Here is a 24517-nt window from a genome sequence, read left to right as displayed (position 1 = left end):
TTGACTGACTGCAGAACTTACTCTGTTTCTGTTAGTCAGGGAAAGGGCTAAGGAACTACCCAGGGCTGTGAGACCTACACAGTCCTGCTTCTGCCTCCTCACATTTCAGCAGAGCTTACAAAGATATTTTCATTCCTAAAACCGGTTGGCAACCTTCAGTCTCGAAAGACTATGGTATAAGCCTACAGCACCTGGTATTCCCAAGCGGTCTCCCATCCAAGTACTAACCAGGCCTGACCCTGCTTAGCTTCCAAGATCAGACAAGATCAGGCATGTGCAGGGTAACAGTTCATCTTAAGGGCACTTAACTTGGTCTCAAAATATGAAATCATTGCCTCTTAAGATCTCAAAGTCTGCCTTGCTATATAATGTGCCACTTCTCCCAAGCAGTGGTATAGCTAGGAAATACAACTTTCACCATGGCTAAACACCTTGTTGGATGAGCGCCAATGTCAGGCACCATTATGCATCAGTCAGGTACTGAGCAAATATGCCAGAAAGCTCATCTTTCTCTTGGTGAGATCAGTCTCTGCATTTACAGTCATTTCATTGCTGCTTCTCTTTCTTTCCCAGGGTGTGACCTTCAGCAGCAGAACGAGAATGAATCAAGAAAGCAAAGAACCTGCCAAGTCCCACTAGCTCCTGGCTATACCAGGTTGCTGAAACTTCATGTCTCAACCTTCCACGTCTCTTGCCAGTGAAAGGAAGAGAAGGGATGAAAAGTTGCTGCTGAGATCGGCAACATAATACAGTTTTTTGGGGGGAAGACGTCATTCCTTCATTTGAAAAAAAGACAACACATTTCCCCAGGATTCTGGTGTTTTATCACACAGTTGTGAGTCTCCAAAGCACAAGTTATGTTTGTATAGTTAACAAGAGAAATTGGATAGACCAGAACTCACTAACACCTAATACATTAGAGTATAAATACACACAGTGATACACTGTAAATTAAGGCAGATTCGTTCACCATGGATGATGGGTATACAAACAAGTTTAACCAGGTTTCAGATGACTACCGATACCAAGATGGCAGCTATGAGGGCTATGCTCCCAATGATGGCTACTACCAAGGTAGAGAGGAGACTGGTCAGGAGGAAGATGCCCAGAGCGATGCCACCGAAGGCCATGATGAGGATGACGAGGTCTATGAAGGGGAATACCAGGGCATCCCTCACCCAGATGACATTAAGGCCAAGCAGAAGAAGAAGAAATCTGCAGGGGTGGCTGACGAGTTCAAAGACCACGCCGACCTCATGGCAGAGAAAATGGAGGACGAGGAACAGTTGGCGCACCAGTATGAAAGCATCATTGAGGAGTGCAGCCACGGGCGGTTCCAGTGGATCCTCTTTGTCGTCCTGGGCTTGGCCCTGATGGCGGATGGGGTGGAGGTGTTCGTGGTTGGCTTCGTCCTGCCCAGCGCCGAGAAGGATATGTGTTTGTCAAGCTCCAACAAAGGGATGCTGGGTGAGTCCCACTTCTCTTCAACCACAAAGATGGCAGAGTTGATGAGGGATTTGAAATGCTTTGGAATGGTTTCTGCTGCCCTTAATTTTCCCAGCTCCCTTTGCATGACAGACTTGTTGAAACCCAAAGCTGAAGGAGCAAAGGGGGGGGCTCATGGGTTGTTTCCCCCAATTTCTCCTTGTAGACCACCTTTTGATGATGCATTTTATTGGAGGCTGTCTGAATTGGCTCGGGCTGCTGTCGTCTAGTATTTGAGAGCACGAGTTGCTATGGTCCAGACACATCTCAGCTGATCCAGGGACGTGGTGGGCAGCTTTAGGCAAACCACTATTCCCCAGTTTCTCTGTTTTCAAGTGTAATATGGGGGTGATAATACTGCTCTACCTTACAGAGTTGTTGTAAGGATTACTGAGGTGAGGAGTTTGGGGCAGTTAGAGCTGATCCATGCAACCAGATTCCTCCATACAATTATATTCACAGATATGTCGCTGTGTGGGGGGAAAAGCTATTGTGAACTATGCTCTACACCAGGGGTGCCCAAAATTTTTGGCAGGAGGGCCACATCATCTCTCTGACACTGTGCTGGAAAAAAAGAATTAATTTACATTTCAAATTTGAATAAGTTTACATACGTTTACACAAATGAATATATTAAAGATGAACTTATATGAATGAATGAAGGTCTTGCAATAGCTGAAGACCTATAAAAGGCCTTGCACAAAGGCCTATAAAAGGCCTTGCCTTTCCTTTTCTGCTGCTACTGCATCACGGATGTGAAACAGCAAGCAGTGGAGGGAGCCCTCATCCCACAGCTCACGCAAGAGGTCAAACAGTCGCCCTCACGCTGAAAGCAGTTGCATTGGGCCAGTGCTGGCTCCAACAAATCTCCAGAGGGCCAGAGGCTCATTGGAGACTGAGAGCTCCCTGAGGGCCACATTGAGAGGCCTCGAGGGCCGCAAGTGGCCCCAGGGCCGGGGTTTGGGCACCCCTGCTCTACACTAGCCTGTGAGTAAGAAATCCAATTGCTGACACCATGCAGTGTGAGGTCACAAAGACAATCAACTCTCCGTAGAGTCCTTTCTAACTGTAGGTACTAAGAGGGCAGGAATGACAAAAGGACATTTTAGAACAGATTAAGAACAAAGTTGCTTCCTGCAAGGGTACAGTCTGTGTCTCAGGTATGCAGTTCAATTCAATTCATCCCCCTTGCCCCTTCACCCTGAGAGTGGCAACAATGTAAGTGTTGGACGATGTTGTGCCAGGTTGCCACAGACTCTCAGGCCAAGGCCTTGAGGGAGACCTCCAATGCATCCCCCACTGGTGCAGTTCAGTGCATGGCCTGAACTCCATTGAGAAGTGCAGCCATGGGTCATTCCAGTGGATGCTCTTTGTCGTGCTGGGTTTGTTCCTGATGGCGGATGGGGTGGACCCTCTGATTGGTGGGGGCCAACAGCCATTTCCCACCTAGCCAACCTCTGACACCTCCCCTGATGCCAAGTTGTCCTTCATTCCAAGAAGGTGTACAAAGATGCACCAGGGAGCTGATGAAAGCAAGAAACCAGATGGCCTAATATTATAAATAGATTTTTTAAAACTCCAGTTAAAAAGACATATTTCACAGTAAACATTTAGCATTTTTCATGGCACACAGTCCAAGTAGCAGCTTTTTTTCCCTGCAAACGTTTTCTAAAACGTCAAATATTTTTAATGTATGAAAATAGATTTGCTGTATTTTTTTTTTTTTTTGAAAAAAGCATAAGCTTGTGGAGTTAGAAAGCAAAAGTTCTTAAATATGGTGAGTTTGGCATTCAAAGGAATGCCTGTCTTTTGGAGATGCTGTTTCGCAAACTCACTGAAAAAAACAGAAGGTGAGTCCAGGATCCAGGCATCGTGCTGTGCCAACAGTAACCAGCCAGGTGGCCCAAAGGGAGACACACAAACAAGACGTGATGGCCAGAGCACCCCCTGTTTGCCTTCCAGCAATTGGTGCTCTGAGCCAGGCTGCCTCTACCTGGGGCTTCCACGTAGCTACTGCAGCTCATCACTGTCTTCTGCGAATATTTCTGGCTCTTTATACAAGCCTAAGGCAAATAGACTGGATCAGACCCAGGAGCCAACGACTATGATGTCCTGTTTCCTGCAGTGGCCAGCCAACAGGGCTGGCCCCCTGTGAACCAAGGCAGTGGCCTCAGGCAGTGCACACCTTCACCTTCCTGACTCTGTTGCTCCTCATCCATGAATTGGAAAAGGCAGAGGGGAATGGAAGGAAAGAGGAAGTGTGAAAGAGAGCTGAGTAGTGGGCTAGAGTGTCTTCAGTGCCCTAGTCCACCATGCTTCCTCCTAAGCATTCCACTACCCTCTTCCTTTTTCAAACCAGGTACTTGGAGGAGGGGCAGAAGATGATGCACTGTTGTGGGTCACAAGGGGTGGCACTTGATACAACCTTGGGCTGACCACTAGCAGTGCTGAAGGCCACTGTGCTCCCTTGGTGTGGCCGCAGTGTCCGGTTTTCAGAGGTTTCCTTACACTGGGTGCGGAGCTTCCATTCGGTTACCACAGCCTGTAGCTGCTGGGAGGTCTGTCTTCCCCACTCCGGACACAGAGAACTGAGACCCGAAACTTAGGCTCCAATCTGCATGCAATTCCAGAAGGGACGATTTGATTGAAACACCTTTTCAGGTAGGGAATGAGAACATTCCAGTTCAGTTCTTTCATGGAAGACTAAAGAAGACCCCCAGCTCTTTTGCCTTTTCTCTCAAGGAAGGTGCTCCATTTTGGTTTTTATCTGAGCCTCTTCCAGGTCAATGATGAGAATGGACCAGAATCACATAATAATAATAATAATAATAATAATAATAATAATAATAATAATAATAATAATAATAATAATACAGGTATTTCTATACCGCTTTCTTGGTCCTCAGATTTCTCCTTAGACTTTATTCAAGGCAGTTTACATAGGCAGGCAAATTAAATCCCCGTAGGGATTTTTGCAATTTGAAAGAAGGTTTCTATCTTTCAAGAAACCACAACATTCAGATGTTTCTTTCTTGATCTGGTCGCACATTCTGGCCTCCATCCTCCCACGCTCAGAGCAGATGGAATAGCTCGGCTCAGCTTGTCAGCTGCTTCAAGGTCGCATGGTGCCAGTGGCCTCGAACCGGCGACCTTCGGATGTTATCTTCAGGCAAATGGAGGCTCAACCCTCTAGACCAGACCTCCTGCCCATACACCAGTCCAAATGTGGCTCTCTCAGGTATTTACATGGGAAATGGTTCTCTGTTTCAGCCTCTGTTTGGGGCTTCAAAGCACTCACAAATCACCAGTTATGCGGAAAAAGGAGGATGAAAGATCTCTTTAGCCAAGCACTCTTTGACAGAAGAGAAGGAGCAGCAGACGTGCCAGCCAGGCCTGTTTCAAAGCCCTTGGGCTGTTAGACGTGCCTGGCTGGGCACCCCTTACCTTTGTTTCAGGCAAAGAGCTTCAGCTGAACAGTTCATTTGCCCAAATTCTCAAGTGGCCATCCTTCTGGTCATCTTTTTTTTGTAAGGGTACATGATTGGCTCCTTTCTAGACAGCCTACGGGGTACATCCTTATGGTTTTGCATAAGGGAGAATATTTGCTCAGGTCTTTGAGGATGGGGAAATAAAAAGAGAAATGGGAGGCGGAGCTAAGGGTCAAAACTACAGGGAAAACAGCTCAGTGTTAGAGCAGACCACCACCACCCTCCCTGGCAACCCCTTCGGTGCTTAGAGTGAATGGACTTCTGGTTGGAGCCTAGATCTTCAGCACAGGTTCTCCTAATCACGTCTTTTGATCCTTACAAAAGGATTTTGTGGGCTAGGATGTTTTTCTGGACTTCTTTGCAAGATTATTGTAAACCGTGTGTGTCTGTAGCTCCCCTGACCTGACTGTGCTAGAGAGACACTGACATCTGGAAGACAGGAACAAAATAATCCCAACTGGGGCCAGCCTGCTGGGCTGAATCATTGCCAAGTGCTGAAATATCTAATGGACTTTGATTCATGAGACAATGGAAAGCTGGGCATTCAGAGGAACAGGTTTGGATTCCCAGTGAGGATCAGTTTGAGTAAACAAAGGTAGATACAAAAATAAAAGCAGACAAATGAATCCAAATAACAAAATGGAGTGAAATAACCCCATACCTAACTGTGCGGTGTAAGTTATAACAATATATACAATGCAGACCTCTGCCAAGGACATGTAATTCATTACATCAGTGTGTGCTCATGAAGGCCCCCCGGCGTAGACAGCTTTTGAGGAGGATTCACTCAAATTCATGGAGGATGGCTCTTCCTTAATACCTAAATGGAACCTCCAGGTTTAGTGATAGACTATCATTAGGGAGCTCGGATGATTCAGAGGACTGGAATGGTTCTGAAGGGGAGGAGTTGCTTGCACGGCTCGTTCAGGCACCTGCAAAACTTAGTGCTTTGTACTCCCTCTAGCTACGTCGCTGGTTTGCAGGGAAGCACATGAAGGTGATAACTATGGCAATGGGTCACCCATCAAAAATATACTGGAAGAGTTTGGCTAGAAAATCATTTGTACGTGCATGTTTGAGTGCGCTCATGTTGTGCGGCTGCTGTTTTAAGAAGCTTTGGCTGAACAGCTGGCAAGATGGATTTTCTCTGCAGAAAGCAATTTATCCTGCCCGGTCACTTGTTTTTAATCTAGGAGCATGTCCTCCCCTGTTTGCAGGGGTGGTGCTGACCATCAGGACAGGTGACAAGGATGCCCCAGTGGTCCCAGTTCAGTGGGAATGGTGCTGATTTTCTGATACCTGCCTTTGGTAAATCACTACCCCCTGGTGTCTCTTGTTGGTGTGAATTGCTTCAGTTGCTTAACAACCCCCTTGTCTAGGCCTTTGACAGCTTTGTCCACGGAGGGACAGCAGAAAAGAGGTGCTTCTTGGATGTCATTCACAGGCCTGTCAATGCATTGCACACGATTGCTAACCACCACATTGTATTTGCAGAGTATGTCATGCTGTACGTAAGGCTTATTTTGAATAGTCAGAAGCATATTATTCCATATGCTCAATTCAATTCAATTCAATTTATTTGCTTAAAACCATAGGTCGTCACAATACATTAAAAGAAAAACAACAAAATATATAACAATAACCAGTAAAAACACTCATCCTTAAGATTTATGGAGTTTTGCACGAATCTTTCTTGCGGCTTTGGCAAACTTTGCTACTTGATAGGTGATAGTAACATCTGTACCCGCAAGCAAACTGCATAGCTGAGCAGGCAAGGGTCTATCATGCAATAGTCTAAGTATACCAGCAAGAAATTGATTCCTAGGATGTTCATACAAGGGACAACTAAATAAATAATGAAAGATATCATCAATAACCCCTAGTCCACATAGACAAACTCTTTGATAAAAGGGGGTATTATTATTTCCCCCCCCCCAACCAGGCCGATGGCATACATTGAAAGCGAAGGGCCGTAAATACTTTTCGTAACGGAGCAGCAGTTAAATTTATAAAATAGTTTTCCAAACCAAAAGATGTTTTAGAAACATGAAACCAAAATGCAGATGACATTTGGGAAATAATACATAAATCAGAATAAAGGCTAATTTTTCTTTGAGCAACTTCTTGATTTCATTAGTAATAAGAGTAGGAAGGGACTCTACATTGAGTCCATATCCATCCATTATAGGTCTAACCAAATTTGCCCAAGACTTTTGTGAATTCCATATGCTGTAATTATATGATAATACAAAATATTGTGGGTTTGTTTTAGCATACAATTAACAGAAAGAGGAAGTACCTTTTTTGTTTTGCAGTCCATTCAGGAGGGGCTGCGGCAGGGTGAATGAGTACAGCAGTTGAAGAATAACTTTCACACACCTGTACTAGTGGGGCAGTAGGGGAAATCCTGGTGCCTCAGGCACTGGCATGGGATATTTGGGGTGTCAAGAGCACATCAGGGTCTTCAGGCATGGAATGTTGGAAGGCAGGTAGCTGTACGATGAAATGAAAACCATGGCAGTGCACAGTCCTGCACTCCCTTAGCAGTGACGAGGGCAGTAATCCTAAAAGCACATACATAGGAGGAGTAAGTCCTACTGAACTCAGTCAGACTTGCTTCTGAGTAGACATGCACAGGATTTCATGGGAAGTTAAATCCACCAGACTGCTTTTCACTGGCTGGACTGTGTTCTCTTTAGTTTGTTGGTTTTTGTTTGTTGGCTTTCGTTGCCGTGGTTACTGCTGTATTTGGTAACAGACATGATGTCAATTCCATCATTAAGGGTTACAAATCTCTTTTCCAAGCCAGGGGATACAAGGAGTAGGATCAGTGGAGGCGACTAGGCCGGCATAGCTGAGCATCCCCCACCAGTCTGCTGCCTGAGGTGACCTCTTCAGTTGGCCTCCTGGGCCAACTGGGCCTAAAAGCTGGGCCTGTAAGGACTTTAGGGCCCAATCCTAAAGTGGCCCAGCACCAGAGCTGAGCCCTAGCACCAGTGTGGGTATCATAAATGTGCCGGAAAGTACGTTTATGGCACCCTCAGTGCAGTGGGGCCTCTGGAGAGCGGGAGAGTGTGGAACAAGGGTGGGGGAGGGTGGTGTGGAGGGTGGTCTGGGCAGGAGGGGGCAGGATTAGCAGAGCTCTGCTCTGCCATATCCTGAACTCCATTTTGGGCCCAAAGGCCCAACCCTGAATCTCTCAAGTCGGCGCTGGCAAAATAGCCAGCGCAGACTTGAGAAGCCCCATTGCAGGGCTTGGGGCTTTCCCTGGGGGAAGAGGATGAAAGTCCCCCTCCCCCGAGGAGACCTCTGGATGCTTCCCAGTGCCTACTGGATACAGTGGTAGCTGCTTTGGCGAGTGTTGGGAAGCTCAGGATTGGGCTGCCCATTGCATTTCACGTGGGGGTGAAGGCTAAAGGGTGGAGCCGAAGAATGAACAGAAAAGGGGGGCTTATCAGTGTCAACACTGCACCTGCTCTGCACAGTGCGCAAGTGTGATTCTGTTCCCATAGTCTATGTCGGGGGTGGCCAAACTGTGTCTCGCAAGCCCCAAGCAGCTCTTTGGCACATAATGTGTGGCTATCTGAAATATGTTGGCTGAGCTCTTTTTTGGATCACAATGAACATAAAAAGTAAATAAGAATTTTGCAACAAGGAAAGTGCCCTACAGGTAGACCACAGCTGCGATACAAGGACATCTGCAAGAGGGATCTGAAGGCCTTAGGGATGGACCTCAACAGGTGGGAAACCCTGGCCTCTGAGCGGCCCGCTTGGAGGCAGGCTGTGCAGCATGGCCTTTCCCAGTTTGAAGAGACACTTGGCCAACAGACTGAGGCTAAGAGGCAAAGAAGGAAGGCCCATAGCCAGGGAGACAGACCAGGGACAGACTGCACTTGCTCCCGGTGTGGAAGGGATTGTCACTCCCGGATTGGCCTTTTCAGCCACACTAGACGCTGTGCCAGAACCACCTTTCAGAGCGCGATACCATAGTCTTTCGAGACTGAAGGTTGCCAATACAATGTGGCTCTTATGTGAAGCAAGTTTGGCCAACCCTGTTATATGTGGAAGGATGGTGGGGCTGAGGCTGGCAGGTGGTGACTTTGCTTTAGTCACTCACTTGCAGGTCTGGGGCAGAGGTGGCATTGAAACAGAGAACTCTCATTTCTCAGCTCTTAGCTATGTGCTACACCAGATTACGTATAAGTCATAGGACATCTCAATAGATGATCTCCAGCACTGGAGTACAACCCAGCCAGAGGGCTGCAGCTTTTCCTTGTGGGACAACAATATACTTGTGTCTCTAACGTTCTTTCTTTGCAAGGAGGCGGCCAGCAGGCCCACAGGAGCTGGGTGGGTAGAAGCCTAGTTGCCTGTGCTGACTCCTGCTGGGGCAGTGACAAGAGAGAGAGGACCCCAATTTCCTTCTTTGTCCCTGGTGTGGGTTGTCCTTCCTTCTGCCTCTTGAGGCCTGGAACCTGTGCCTTGTCCCCCACTCTTCCATTTCTCCCATTCCATTCCTCTGATCTCTGTAGGGGAAGGCTGCTCCTCCCCTCCCCACCAAACCCAAGAATCCTGGAGTAATCAGAAGGAAGCCCCTGTCATGTATGCAATCTGTGAACATAAGAACATAAGAACGGCCCCACTGGATCAGGCCACAGGCCCATCTAGTCCAGCTTCCTGTATCTCACAGCGGCCCACCAAATACCCCAAGGAGCACACCAGACAACAAGAGACCTCATCCTGCTGCCCTCCCTTGCATCTGACATAACCCATTTCTAAAATCAGGAGGTTGCACACACACATCATGGCTTGTAACCCGTAATGGATTTTTCCTCCAGAAACTTGTCCAATCCCCTTTTAAAGGCATCAAGGCCAGATGCCATCAGCACATCCTGTGGCAAGGAGTTGCACAGACCGACCACACGTTAAGTAAAGGAATATTTTCTTTTGTCTGTCCTAACCCTCCCAACACTCAATTTTAGTGGATGTCCCCTGGTTCTGGTGTTATGTGAGAGTGTAAAGAGCATCTCCCTATCCACTCTGTCCATCCCCTGCATAATTTTGTATGTCTCAATCATGTCCCCCCTCAGGCGCCTCTTTTCTAGGCTGAAGAGGCCCAAACGCCATAGCCTTTCCTCATAAGGAAGGTGCCCCAGCCCAGTAATCATCTTAGTCGCTCTCTTTTGCACCTTTTCCATTTCCACTATGTCTTTTTTGAGATGTGGTGACCAGAACTGGACGCAATACTCCAGGTGTGGCCTTACCATCGATTTGTACAACGGCATTACGATACTAGCCGTTTTGTTCTTAATATCTTTTCGAATGATCCCAAGCATAGAATTGGCCTTTTGTAAATTGGATTTGGGAGGCTGTGGTAGAATACATTCTGTATTGAGTGTGTGTAGTGCGTGCATGATCAATCAATTGAATAACAATCCCCTTGGGGGGAAAAAGAATGAATAAATGAAAGGGAGCCACAGTTGGCTGGCAGCCAGGAGTCTGAGAAGACTAAATACTGTGAGATTCATTGCAAAGAGTTTCCTTACATTCTGATTAGGAGAATATCAGCATTGTTAGGGACTCTTCCAAGGTCTGATTAACAGGAGCTTAAAGCCTGTCCTGGGATCTTCTTGCCTTGCTTTAAAAAAAAATGCTGCACTGCCTTTTAATCCAAGGAAGTGCTTTTGCTGATGCCAGGGGTGAGAGGGGGAGAACTCTCTTCCCCGCTTGCCATGGGGACTATAAGGGAGCCTGCTGCCAAATGCAGCCTTTCATCCATCCACTCAACTCAACTCATGAAGGACCTTGCAGAGCGGGCCGGCGCTTTAGTCATGACTGTTTGCTCATTCTGGATAGTTGGTCCCTTCCAAGTTGCAAAGATTTGGCTAAATGGGAGAACCGAACTGGCAGGATCAGGTTGGGCAAGGGCAGCTGCGCTGTGAGGGAAGCCCCATCCAGTCCTGGCAGCATCTCCAGCTCGGCCTGGGAAAGAGCCCTCCCTGCCTGCCACCAGCCGAAGTGGGCAGTGCTGAGTTGCTAGACCAAGAGTCTGCCTCTGGATAAGGCACCCCTTGACATGTGGGTGTTAGGAGGAACAATTTGACAGTACAGGCTCTTGGCCTTCCTCCCCCATTCATGGGCCCCCTGGAAGCCCCTGCTTGGCTGTTGTGGGAAATGGGATGCGAGGCTAGGTGGGGGCCCCCTTTGGGCTGACCCAGCAGGGCTCTTCTTGCTGTGCCAGGATGTTTCTCCCTTTGTGGCTAATAAAAGTTTTGTGAGGCAAGGGGAGGTGGAAGCTGGGAAATTGGCATGTCGCCCCATCTCTGATTCCAAATGCCTTTGTCACAGCTGCTTTCTGGAAAAGAAACAAACAAACGCGAGGCCTTCCAGTCCTGGTTTGGCTTCTGAGATGTCCCCAGGTGCTGTTCATGCACTGTTGAGCTCCTTTCCATTTCCAGAAACAATGAATGCTGTGATCCTCAGGACGCTTCTCACCCAAGGACGCATGTGCACCTTCTGCATTTTAGAGGAGCTGCAAGGTGTACTTTGCTCCGAAAGTCTGAAATTCCTCCCTTGGTTTGGACTTTCCCAAAGAAGAATCCAAGAAAGGAGGTCATAACCTTACCAGTCATCAGCTCTACCCTTTGAACTACCCTACCCTTAGCACCTTTTTCTTAACTATTTTGCCAAAATCTGCAAAAGTTTGCCCAGAAAGAGCCTTGGCCATTTCTTTGCTGCTCTATCCGGGTGATCAGAAGCGATGGCACAAGTATTGCTACCCCCCCTTCGCCCCCACAACCTCTGGTTGTGCTCAGATGAGTTAGCGGGACGAAGATGTCAAAGTCCTGCCCCACAGTTGGTGGCACGCACGGTGCACACGTGAGCTCATAAGCCGCTTAGGCTTCCTGAATATCAGTGTCACTCGGGTACGGGGTAAGGACAGCTCCATGGCGAAGCCTGGCCAGAGGAGTGGGCTCAGAATGCCCTCTGGTGGAAGTAGAGCTTACGCTGAGCTGAAATGAATGCAGGCTGAAAAGCTATGCACTGTCCTCCAGTGGTGTGGCTAGAGGGGGTGCAAAGCACTAAGTTTTGCAGGGAGCCTCACCACAGCCCCTCCCCTTCAGAAGCATTCCTGCTGGTGCTGTGAGCCTGTGCTGCCTCACCGCCAGGAATGGCTCTGAAGGGGAGGGGGAAGGGCCACGCACACCGCGATGACGCTCCCTGCAAAACGTAGTGCTTTGCACCCCCTCCAGCTACACCACTGCTGTCATGCTCCCAGTAGCAGCAGTGAAATCAACGGGACTTAAAGATACCCAGGCACAGGCAGGATGGGTTCAAATTACATTGTGACAGTACGTATTTATTTCCTTAATGCAGCAGTTTTCAAAATCTCTTGGAGAGTTTGAGCTGCTCTAAGTTCTTGCAGAGGCGGGCGGGGGAAGGCAGCGGTGCGATCCCCAGGGTTGCGCCGCTCCGGGGGGCTGCAGGGGCTTGGCTGCACGTACCTGAGCCTCCTGCAGCCTCCTGGGGTGCAGGGAGCCCTGCGCGATCTTCTGCAGCTTCAGAAGTGAAAAGGCTGCAGGAGGCTCAGGTATGCACAGCCAAGCCCCTGCAGTCCCTGCTGCCTCCTCTCTGCCTCCAGGCTGCCCCCGCTCCTTAAGGTGAACGTGGCCAGGGCCCACAGCCAGGGGTGTCGCAATGCCCCAGTTTGAAAAGCCCTGCCTTAATGTTTAGGGCTGAAGCTCTGCCTGCACTCCTCCCATCAGATGCAAGTAATTTCCTAGTCATGTTTGTGCACGAAGCTGTCTTCTGTTGAGAGGGACCACTGCACTGCCCAGTTTTCTTGGACAGGAAACTGCTCAGCAGTCCGATCACTCCCAGCTCTGCGGTCCAGGATCCTTCTTTCTCCAAATCAGTTGAAAGTCTGCAAAGGATGTCCTCTGGCCCATCCCCACAGCCACAATACAACATCCCATGTCCTCTGACGATTAGACGTGGATCGGGGGGGGGGCTGAACCTGCACAGGTGGATTCCCCCCTCCCAAAGTTGACAGGCTATTCAAACATGTGCAGAAGACATGAATAGAGAGGATGTGCCTCTGACCTCCTGTCCCCCCTTCTCTCCCTCTCTCCTGCAGGACTGATTGTCTACCTGGGCATGATGGTGGGGGCTATTTTGTGGGGCGGCTTGGCAGACAAACTGGGCCGGAAGACGTGTCTCACCCTGGCTCTCTCCGTCAATGCTGCCTTTGCGTTCCTCTCCTCCTTTGTGCAGGGATATGGATTCTTCCTCTTCTGCCGCCTTATCTCTGGTTTTGGGTGAGTACGATGGTGCCGTCCTTGGGAAAACATCAAGTTCTTTTAATCAAGGGGAGACCGTAGTGGTTAATCCAGGATTCCTGGAGCCAGCATTTTATGAATGACAGCTGGATATTTATGTCACTGTTCAACTCAGAAAGAATCAGCTATGCTTCCTCTGTCACATCCTAAAACAATAAGCAGATGTCCTTTCTTGAAATGGAAGAATAACCCAATTTACATGGCTGTGTGGCATCTTGTCATTATAGAGTCAGAGAATATTGGAACTGAAAGGACCTTGAAGATCATCTAGTCCAGGGGTGTCCAAAGTTTTTGGCAGGAGGGCCACATCATCTCTCTGACACTGTGTCGGGGGCCTGGGGAATAAAGAATTAATTTACATTTAAAATTTGAATAAATTTACATAAGTTTACATAAATGAATATATTAAAGATGAACTTATATGAATGAATCAATGTCTTGCAATAGCTCAATGCCTATAAGAGGACTTGCAAAAAGCAAGGCTGACCTTTCCTTAGCTGCCGCTGCTGCATCACAGATGCGAAACAGCAAGCAGTGGAGGGAGCTCTCATCCCACAGCTCACATGAGAGGTCAAACAGTCGCCCTCACACGGAGAGAAGTTGCGTTGGGCCAGTGCGGGCTTCAACAAATCTCCAGAGGGCCAGAGGCTCATTGAAGACTGGGGGCTCCCTGAGGGCTGCATTGAGAGGCCTTGAGGGCCACAAGTAGCCCCTGGGCTGGGGTTTGGGCACCCCTGATCTAGTCCAATCTCCTGCTCCGCACATGCAACTCTTAAAGCATCCCTGACAGGTCACCGTCCAGCATCCATTTGGCACACTGGGTTTAGGGAGGGAACTGTGCTTTCTGGACAATATTCCCCAATGTCTGTAAGCTATAGCTGTCTCAAGGAATGTCCTTGATCCCTCCTTGGAATGATCTTCCTGGGCATAGGGTGCCAGGGAGATGTAGAGGACCTGCTTGTTCCCCCTAGCAATTTGCTTTCCTGGATGTGGAATTTCTTATGTAGGACCACATCCTGTGGGATACACTGAAAGAGGTGCATGAAACTGGGAATCTGGCAGTTGAACACTGCATAGATGTTTAATACATTGGTATCCCAAGTGTGAGGGGTGCCTTACTCTTCTTTGCTGTTTCTTTTCCTTCCTCAGAATTGGGGGGTCCCTCCCCATTGTATTTGCCTATTTCTCTGAATTCCTATCCCGGGAGAAGCGAGGGGAGCACCTGAGTTGGCTGTGCATGTTCTGGATGATTGGCGGTCTTTATGCCTCCATCATGGCCTGGAGCATCATTCCACATTATGGTAACCACTTTCTGATCCAGGTGGCTCTCCCTTGTGTACATATGCTGCATTCCCAATGAGTAGGACCTCCTACCAGAAAGTAGGAGGTGAATGCCTCCATTTTGCCCCCACCACCCAGAATAGCCCCAAAGGGGAGGGGGAGGGGCCGTTTGCATGGCACATTCAGGCGCCTGCAAAACTTAGAGCTTTGCACCCCCTCTAGCTATGCCACTGGAGAGGGAGACAAAAATTAATGACCTCTTTTCCTTTTGGTGACAGGATGGGGTTTCAGCATGGGTACCAACTACCATTTCCACAGCTGGAGGGTCTTTGTGGTCATCTGCTCCCTGCCTTGCATAGCATCTCTTGTGGCCCTGAAGTTCATGCCAGAAAGCCCACGTTTTTTGCTGGAGGTGAGAAGGCTGGTCTGATAAAGGGTGTTTTAACTGCAAACTTTTCAGAGTTTCAGAGATGCGATGTAAGGGAAAAGTCAAAGCTATTGGATTTGTTTCGCTTACTGTGCAATCCTATTCACACTGACTTGGAAGGAAATTCTACTTTGTTCAATAGGGCTTACTCTCAGGTAAGAGTGCATAGGATCGCAGCCTTGGTGATGCAACAATACGTTTGAAATCCTTTGAGCTAGAAGTGATTCTCAGGATGCTGGACACATTGAGTGCTGCAAAGCAGGGGAAGCTCTCTAATTAATTTTTTTAACATGCTGCTAAATTTGTGGGGGGGGGGTATGAAAGAGGGAGAAAAGGTACAGGCACTAGGCTAGTCACAGGTAAAGTAAAAGGTAAAAGTGAAAAGGGCTGCAGACCTGGGATTAAGTGACATGCCCAGGATTTTACAGAGAGCTATTAGCAGAGCTTGGAACTCTAAATTCTACCTACAACTACTGGTGAAGTTTGCCAGGATCAGGCAAGGAGATGAGCTTCAGGGCTGTAATAACACTAGCCCTTGGGAAAATGATGCTTCCCCACCACCACTTGGGTGTTTCTTCCTTGCATGCTACCAGGGAAGAAGTCAATGAGACATTTCCCCCCCCTTCCTATGGCCATAGAGCTGTTACTGACCTGGCCAGATAAGCGTTGTTTAAAAGGGAATCAGAGGAGGTGATTCAGAAGAAGGGTGGATGGCCTTGGAAGTTGAATTGGCTCAAAAAGAACCCAAGTTTTTTTTTCCAACAGCTTTGGAAAAGTCTCGGCTTATTTTCTAAAGCCATCCAAATTGAATGGGATGGTGGTGAAGGAGCTGACCATTATCACTGCCACCCTTGGCACTGCGTTTGGTTATTCAACCAGGTCTGCTTTCACTGTATAAGTTCACTGTATAATGGAGAAGAAGAACATGATTGGAAATCACAGTTGCCATTCTTGGATGATGCCATATTCCTGTATCTCTTACATTGGTCTTTCTAGATAGGCAAGCATGATGAGGCCTGGATGATTCTCAAACAAGTCCATGACACCAACATGAGAGCCAAGGGGGAGCCGGAGAGGGTCTTCACGGTAAGAAGAGTTCCTTCATAGAGAGGCTCCTGCCTCCTTCTCCATTTCCTCAGACAAGCCAAGTATTCAAAGGGTGGTTTGTTGTTGTTTGTTGTTGTTTTGAAATACATTTCACAAATCACCTTCAATAATAATCATAATAATCATAATAATCATCATAATCATCATAATCATAATCATAAACTTTATTTATATCCCGCCCTTCTCCCCGAAAGGGACCCAGGGCGGCTTACAACATGTTAAAAACAGATTAAAAACATAATTTAACAGCAAATAAAAACGTATTAAAACACATTAACAGATACCATAAAAACAGTAGTCAGTTAAAAAGTCAGATAAAAAAAAAGCAAAACGCAGCAAATCATAGAGGAATCAGGCCTGTAAAAATATTAAAAAATATAAAAAAATATGTTAAAAAGGCCATGAACTCAGGCTTGTTTAAACCAAAAGGTCTTCAGGCCTTGCCGAAAAGTCTCAAGAGAGGGAGCCATTCTCAAGTCAAGGCCTATTTCTTGCTGCCGCCCCACGTACCTCCTTAGGCAGCGGCACTTATAAAAAGGCCTTCTCTGATGACCTAAGAGGACGAGCTGGATTGTATGGAAGTAGGCGATCTCTAAGGTACCCTGGCCCAGAGCAGTATAGGGCTTTAAAGGTCAAAACCAAGATCTTTGCCCCCCAGATTCAGGATGCAAAGGGAAACTGAAGATTCATTTTCAGACTGGCAAAGTCATGGATACCCTGGCAGGAGGTCTAAATTGTTTCCCCTTCTTAGAGATTTGTAAATCTTCAGTCTTAGGGGTTGCCAACCAACTGGAATGTCGGTGGTTCGATCAGTAAAACGATGAGCCTGGCAACTAAGCATTGTTGGGGGCTTAACAGAATGGTAAGCTCAGTGGTGTAGCTAGAGAGGGTGCAAAGCACTAAGTTTTGCAGGAATCCTCAGCGCGGTGTGCAAGCAGCCCCTCCTCTTCGGAGCCATTCCCAGCAGGTGGAAGTAAAACAGCGGTGTTTGCCTGACTCCGAAGGGGAGGGGCCGCTTGCGTGTGGCCTGTGGTTGCATGTGGTTCATGCCAATTCCAACTTTTATCTCAGTGGTCCACAGGCTCCTAAAGGTTGGGAACCACTGGTCTAGAAGCTGCTATTTAGACATCATCAATCAATCAGAATTCACATTTTGTATGGCTTGCTGGAATCTTTTGAATCATTCTTTGATTCGTCATTCCCCGGAGTCAGAGCCAGCTGATTACCCAGTTGGGGGCTGCAATGGGGGGGGGCAGGAGGAATAAGAAAGGAAGTAGGGGCCAGGAAGGAGATTGCAAAGCATCCCTACAGAGGCCAAATCTCTGTCTTGTCTAAGGGACAGGCTGCTGTTATAGGTTGCTAAGAAGGCACTTTCGAGAGGCACTGGCTCCAATCTGCATTGAACTGTTTGTGTGAAAATACCAAACATAGGCCAAGCTGTGCTTAGTGTAGACACTGGTGATGTCAAGACCTGAAAACTCTGGTTTCCTTTTGGTTATTCAGGTGGCCAACATCAAGACTCCAAAGCAGATAGATGAGTTTATTGAAATACAGAGTTCCACGGGGACGTGGTACCAGCGATCGCTGGTTAGGGCAACGACCATCTTCAAACAGGTATGGAACGGGGTGATCATAACTAGCACATCCACCCCATACACAGCCACACAGGACAGCCCAGAGCTGTGATTTTATGTTCCCTCCCACCAAATGATTCATGACATTTTTGGGTTGGAATTACGTGAAACCCTTTGGCCAACCAATTTATTTTCCAACAGATAACACATTCTGTTTCATGTGGGGACTGCCAGCCCGTTAAAGGATTTTTTAGTTGATTCATCTCCAAGTTAGCCAAGATGCTCTTAATCCTTAGCAACTGAAATAATCCCATTTCCAGGGCTGGCCCTGCTGGAATGAAGAAGCTGCTTTGAGCAGTGGACTGGGGAGGTGGTAAGCTGGTGGGGAAGCACCCTGCACCTGCCTGCTCCCCTCCGCTATCTCATCCTCTTCTCCCTCTCTGTCCTTGGAGATCAAGTGGCTGAAAGGAGGGTGACGGGGTGGCTAACCTCCTCTTCTGGCACCACTGCCAAAAATTGTGTGAGCAGAGCTGGAAGGGAAGGTGGTGGTGGTGGTGGGAGGTTGCGATTCTATTCATGGTAGCTACCTCAAAGAAGGATTGCTGCCTCCTTACCTTCTCTGCTGCTTGGCCAGGTGAGGATCCTGGAGGCAGCTGGGAGCAGAAGGTCTTCAGAGGGCAACAGTTGCCTCTTCTGCTACCAGCATCCACACCTCATGGTAAGGGCTGGAGCAGTGTCAGGCAGCAGTGGAGGTCAGGAGGTGGAGGTGGGGCTGGCAAAGCTTGGGCATCATGTTGATACGCATGTGAAATATAAAGGAGGGGGTGCGGAAATTTGGACACCACTTCAGGTGCCAGGTAAGCTTTGGTTGAGCCAACCCTCTACAGATCAACCAGCTAAAGCTTCTGTTAATTCATCTATTGTTTCACCTGATGAAAACCTGACAATATGCCCTGCCTTAAGGGGAACAATTTTGAGCCGCTGAAAGTTAATCTTAGGATGTTTGGACAACTAATCCTTTGGCTTTTCTAGGTGTTGGACAATGTGCTGTATTGTTTGACTGCTCAGTACAGAATGAACACGCTGTTCCTGGCAATCATATGGTTTACAATGGCCTTAAGGTACGTGACTTGGAATTTCCAAGAATCTGGACAATAGTTGTCCAAGAATGACTCTCCCCTCCTAGGTCCACCTACAACAGATGCACAGGCTTTCTGAGCCACATCCCTGGCTTGGACTTGCAGCCATGTGGGTGGGGTTGGGAAATTGTCAGTCATCTTGAAGGATGCACTGCCCCACATGACATCTGGGCCATAGTTTGTTTTGTGGTCCACCAACTGTGCAGACCTGATCCATTATCGTATTTGGGACCAGTTGAACCTCCCTTTGTTCTGCCTCCATCTCTTTGCCGTGGGGTTGCACAAAACAAAATTTTTGTTCCCACAAAATTCGGGGTTCCCACGAAATTTGGCAGTCTTATCGAAGCTAATTTTCAATTCCCTGAAATCCCCCAAGCATGAACTTTGAAAATTTCACTTTTGTTGACACTTAGTAGCAGCTTAACAGTAGCACCAAAATAATTCTGACAACAGAATGAAAACAACTGTGTGCTGTTTATAATGGGCTGGGTGCAGACAAACTAAATCTCAATTCCCATGATATGGAGGTACTGAGAACAAACCTCAGACCAAGTATTCAGCCGGTTCTTGATGGGGTAGCCCTCCCTCTGCAAACAGCAGGTGTGCAGCTTGGGGTGCCCCTGGTCCTGCTCCCAGAAGGGCAGGAGTGTTTTTGCCCAACTGCACCTAGCACATCAGTCACAGCCCTCCCTGGAGAAAATGGATTTGGCCACCATTATTCATGCCGTAGTGACCTCTCACTTGGACTGCTGCAACACACTCTTTGTGGGGCTGCCTTTGATAAGGATCCTCCAAACTTCCTCTCCCCCCCCCATGTTCCTTTTCCAATCCAAAGAGCAGGAGGAGCAGAGGCTGGGGCATCCCCAAGTAAGAGAGCAGCGTTTAGCCCACCACCTCCAGCGCCAGGAGTTCTTGGGATGGCCCTATTTGGCTCCAAACCTCACCTGTCCCACAGGGTTGTACAAGAATAAAAAGGGAGGGGATTTGTGCACCAACTTCCTCAGGTCATATGTGGTACAATGTGGTACAAAAAAAGAAAATATACCATACACATTTTCCTGGGAGTGAGCCCCACTGGACACAATGGACTTAGTTTCAAGCAGAGAGGCATGAGATTTGCAGCTATTCTCTTTTTTGTACTGAAATGACAAAGGGCCTCATAGGAACAGCTAATCAAAGTCCAAACTTTCCTCTCTCCCCCCCCCCAATGCTTCCCTTTCTGCCCCTCCTGCAGTTACTATGGCCTTATTGTCTGGTTCCCTGACATGATACGGTACTATCAAGAGGAGGCCTACAAGTCTCGCGAGAAGATCTTTGAGAAGGAAGATGTGAGAGACATCACGTTCAACTTCACCCTGGAAAACCAAGTTCACAAGAATGGGACATACTTCAACGACAAGTGAGTTGCTGGAACTGTGGCTTGCGGTACAGCCCCAACTTTCCCTGCAGGTTCCATCCCTGGTGGCATGCCCAGGCAGGGTGCAAAAGACCCCTGACCTTGGAACTCTGGAGATGGGTCTGACTCAGCTTCATACAAGCTTTTGATTTTGAGAAGGATTCCTTGTATTGGGGGGGGGGGTGCAGTCAAACCTGTCGTGGTGACAGCTGAATGAGTTCTTATTTTCCAAAAGGAGCCACACAGCAAGGGCAGGTTGTGGAATGAAAGGAACTATTCCCAAGCTGACTGCTGTCATGAGTGATGAGGTCACCTTCCTAGCAATGCTCAGCTAATTTGACCTCTGTGGTTGGAGAGCAACTCTTGCACCTGATATGTTATAGTCCTTTCCTAGTTTCTGTTTGGGTTCAAAGAGCCAGCGTGGTGTGATGGTTGGAGCCCTGGACTAACTGAGAAGACTCACATTCAAATCTCCCTTCAGTCACAAAGCTCACCTTAGGTCATTCACCCTCCTCTGTTCGATGGGGTTATTGAGAGGCTAACAACAAATGGGAAGAAACCAAGTACACCATCCTGAGCAACTTGGGGGAAGGGTGGGACAGAAAGAAGAGGAAGAAATCACAGAGCCCTCTGGTTTCTTGGGACACCCTGACATCTAGTGGTGTGTGCAGGAAAGGCATCTCTTTCCTAAGGACCAGTTCCATGTGATCCTGCCTGAGACAGGCAGGAAGGGAAGTGACACCATCATTGGAAGGGAGTGACACCATCATTGCTTTACAATTCATGGCAACTACTAGCATATCATTGCTGAGTGCTTTGGAGTGTTTAAAGGGCTTCCCATCTTGTTGTAACCCAGCCCTTGTAACAACCCCACTCTCATCGGTTGCCCTTTCACCCCTCTTGCCTGGCTTTGTGTGCTTCTGAAAAGGCCAAGGGAATGGGGGGTGGGGGGTGGAGTTGTTCAGCCAGATGGTGATGGCGAGGATCCTTCTTGTACTGCAGGTTCATGAAAATGAAGTTCAGAGACGTGACTTTTGAGAACTCCGTGTTTGAGGAATGCTATTTTGATGATGTGACGTCCAGCGAGACCTTCTTCAAAAACTGCTTGATTATCAAAACCACCTTCTATGACACTGGTAATGTAGAGGAACGTGTGGGCATATGCATGTTTGAATTCGCAATATGCCATCCTGTATCTCCACCTGTGAAGAAGCAAGAAAAGTTTGTTTGCTGCCACGCCTCAAGAAAGATATTGCAGAGCTGGGAAAAAGTACTCTTCTGATGGCTTTTTCTTTTTCTTTTGGCTGTGTATTTTTCTAATCTGATATTACTCATTAAAAGCAGGATATCAAATGAGTGACAGAATCCAAACAGGAAATAAACAGTGACTCTGATGGGGACAGGAATTAGGAATCTGGGGGCTGTGATAGGTTCTGGCATTAAAATTTTGATCTGTTTGGACAGGACATAAAAAGCGGAGCCACTTTACCTGTCCTTGTCAATGCTATCTGCCATTTAGAAATATTCCATGGAGCCCTTTTAAAAGTAGTGTCGGGGTGCATTGCTAGTTCTTGTTTTTGAGCTTGCTGTGCCAGTTCCTCAGGCCTACAGAACTTGGATCTCTCTGTGAGTGTCCAGGCCAAGCTCGACACGAAGTAGAGCTTTCATGATTGAAACTTTCCAATCTTTCCCCCCCCCCCCGTTTTCCCCCCAAAGCAGGTGTATCGGGGTGTGTGTGTGTGTGTGTGTGTGTGTGTGTGTGTGTGTGTGTGTGTGAGAGAGAGAGAGAGAGAGAGAGAGAGAGAGAGACTCAGACTCAGAAACTTTTATTGGCATCACAGACAACCAATAAAGCATACAAACAATAAAAAATAGCCGACAAAGTAACCTATAAAATAACCAGCAATCATACATGTTTTGATTCATACAGAGCTACCCAGAACACGCATAAATCTCCAGTATATAGTTTCCCAACAATCACAGCTCTTATATATTATAAAGATAATGCAAATGTCTCGCCTACTAAAAATGTAACAATGATATTTAGCAGTCATACAAATGCATTCTTGTTCTCTTCTTTCTAACAAAAAGAGAACGATAGAGAGATTTGGATTAGGGCCATAGCAGAAAGGGAGGGTTTAGCTCTTTTCTAGGCACTACAACTATGATCCAAATCCCCCCTCTGTTAGCTGCTGTTAGCTGAAAAGGGAAAACTTATAGGCTCCGTTATACACTTTTCCCTCCACAGCTAATTGCAGATTTTTTTTGGGGGGGAGGGGGGTGCATTTCAGTTGGGCAGCCAGTATGGGGGCTGTTAGACTCTCCTATGTCTTGGCCCTGATCCAGATCATCCCTTGTCTGCTTTTTGAAACAGGAAGAAATGTTGAAAATTTCAAGCATGAAATTCCCACATAACATGTTGGCCCTTAAATGCAATCCATTTGCTCCTTGTGGAGAACTGTAGTTCTGCAAAGGGGGCTTGAGATACCCAGCAGAGAATTCTCTGTCCCCTGGAAATTTCCAGGATTCTATGGGAACACCAAGATTTGTTAAACTTAAGCTGCTGGAGAATCTATATGAAACTATAATGAGGAAGATGGTATGCCAGAGAGCTGCCGAGGGGGATGATGATCTTGCTTATCTACTCTTTCCTTCGTCCTCAGACCTCTATGAGCATAAATTCAAAGACTGCACATTCGAGAACAGCACCTTCCTGAAGCAGAAGAAAGGGTGCCACCTGGACTTCGAGCGAGATAATGACTTCCTCGTATACCTCGTCAGCTTCTTGGGCAGCCTTTCTGTGTTGCCAGGAAACATTGTCTCTGCCCTCCTGATGGACAAAGTGGGCAGGATCAAGATGATTGGTGAGTGAATAGGGATGACCAGTGGTGTAGCTATGGGGGGTGATGCAGTAAATTCTGCAGGCGCCACAATGTGCCATGTAAGCACCCCCTCCCACTCGCCACTGGAATCATTCCAGACTGCAATGACAATGCAGTACCATTGCTGCCCAGATGGCTCTGATGGCGTATGGGAGGGGCTGCTTACATGGTGCACTGCAGTGCCTTCAGTACTTATTGTACCACCCCTTCTGTAGCGATGCCACTGGGGATGACATGTGGTTGGTCATCCTGAACTTTGGAAGCTGCCTTCACTGGGTCAGACCACTGGGCCATCTTGGCAGGGGTCTTTCCCTGTCCTTGTTGGCAGTGCTGCCAGGGATTGAATCCAACACCTTTTGCTACACCACAAAGAAAGGGTCAGCCCAGCCACTGCCACCACTTGCACGCTGTCTCAGGGGCGCAAGCTCTGGTTCCACATACCCAAGTTGGAGTTTTGCAGTTGGACCATCTCAGGAGAGCTCTTTTCTGCACGCTTTCTGAACTCTTGTGCCTTTTTGCAGGTGGTTCCATGTTGATTTCGGCCGTGTGCTGCTTCTTCCTGTTCTTTGGCAACAGCGAGTCGGCCATGATTGGCTGGCAGTGCCTCTTCTGTGGCACCAGCATTGCGGCCTGGAATGCTCTGGACGTGATCACTGTGGAGCTCTACCCCACAGATAAAAGGTGATTCTTCCTTGTGAGATCTCTTGGGCGGGAGCCAGAGGTGGAAGGTCTCAGGGGGTACACGTTGCTATTTTTCAACAACGAACCTGTCATAACAGCTGTAAGTGTCGGTCACTTGACCGACACTTGACCGTTTAACTGTCCTCACTTGCTCTGAACTCTGCTTCCTCCTCCACAGAGCCACTGCCTTTGGTATTCTGAATGGGCTCTGCAAGATTGGGGCCATTCTGGGCAACTCCATCTTTGCCTCCTTCGTTGGGATCACCAAAGTGGTGCCCATCCTGCTGGCATCTTCCGCATTGGTTGCCGGAGGCCTCCTTGCCCTGCGACTGCCAGAGACTCGTGACCAAGTCCTGATGTGAGCTGCTGTGAGGAGCAGTGAAACAGCCACAGCCAAGAGCCATGCTTAGAAGAAAATCAAGACGTCCACCAATATTTCTCTGTCGATACCTCAGATTTAGGTGGGCGGGAGGAGGAGGAAGAGGCAGCCCTCTGCGATACCGTTAAACCCTTAGTTCTAGGTTCTTTGTGCAGTGGTGATGGAGCCCATGGCTACCAATGCTACCACTTGGTGCCCCCATCTTCCTGCTCAGTTCGGGTGTGGACATCTCAGGCACTAACTGATAACAGCAGCCACACTGTGAGCCTGCATGTATGTGTAGATATGTGCGTTGTAGGGAGGGGGTGGGGAAGCAAGCTACGCCACCCATAGGTGACC

At 47.9% G+C, this 24517-nt stretch overlaps 1 protein-coding gene across 1 annotated transcript; it reads left to right on the top strand.

The window, feature by feature from the left end:
* The first annotated feature begins 971 nt into the window (after positions 1 to 971).
* Positions 972 to 24161, top strand: SV2B (synaptic vesicle glycoprotein 2B). Its single transcript, XM_066635984.1, has 12 exons — positions 972 to 1467; positions 13111 to 13291; positions 14462 to 14613; positions 14872 to 15005; positions 16017 to 16106; positions 17631 to 17741; positions 18734 to 18822; positions 20075 to 20239; positions 21239 to 21372; positions 22900 to 23100; positions 23640 to 23799; positions 23978 to 24161. Exons 1-12 carry the CDS (start codon positions 972 to 974, stop codon positions 24159 to 24161), a joined length of 2097 nt encoding a protein of 698 aa, XP_066492081.1.
* Positions 24162 to 24517: the final 356 nt, after the last annotated feature.

The sequence above is a fragment of the Tiliqua scincoides genome, chromosome 8 (genome assembly GCF_035046505.1).
Source record: "Tiliqua scincoides isolate rTilSci1 chromosome 8, rTilSci1.hap2, whole genome shotgun sequence".
Classification (NCBI taxonomy): domain Eukaryota; kingdom Metazoa; phylum Chordata; class Lepidosauria; order Squamata; family Scincidae; genus Tiliqua; species Tiliqua scincoides.
Note: the sequence above shows the minus strand (reverse complement) of the source record. Positions and strands in the feature narration are given on the sequence as shown.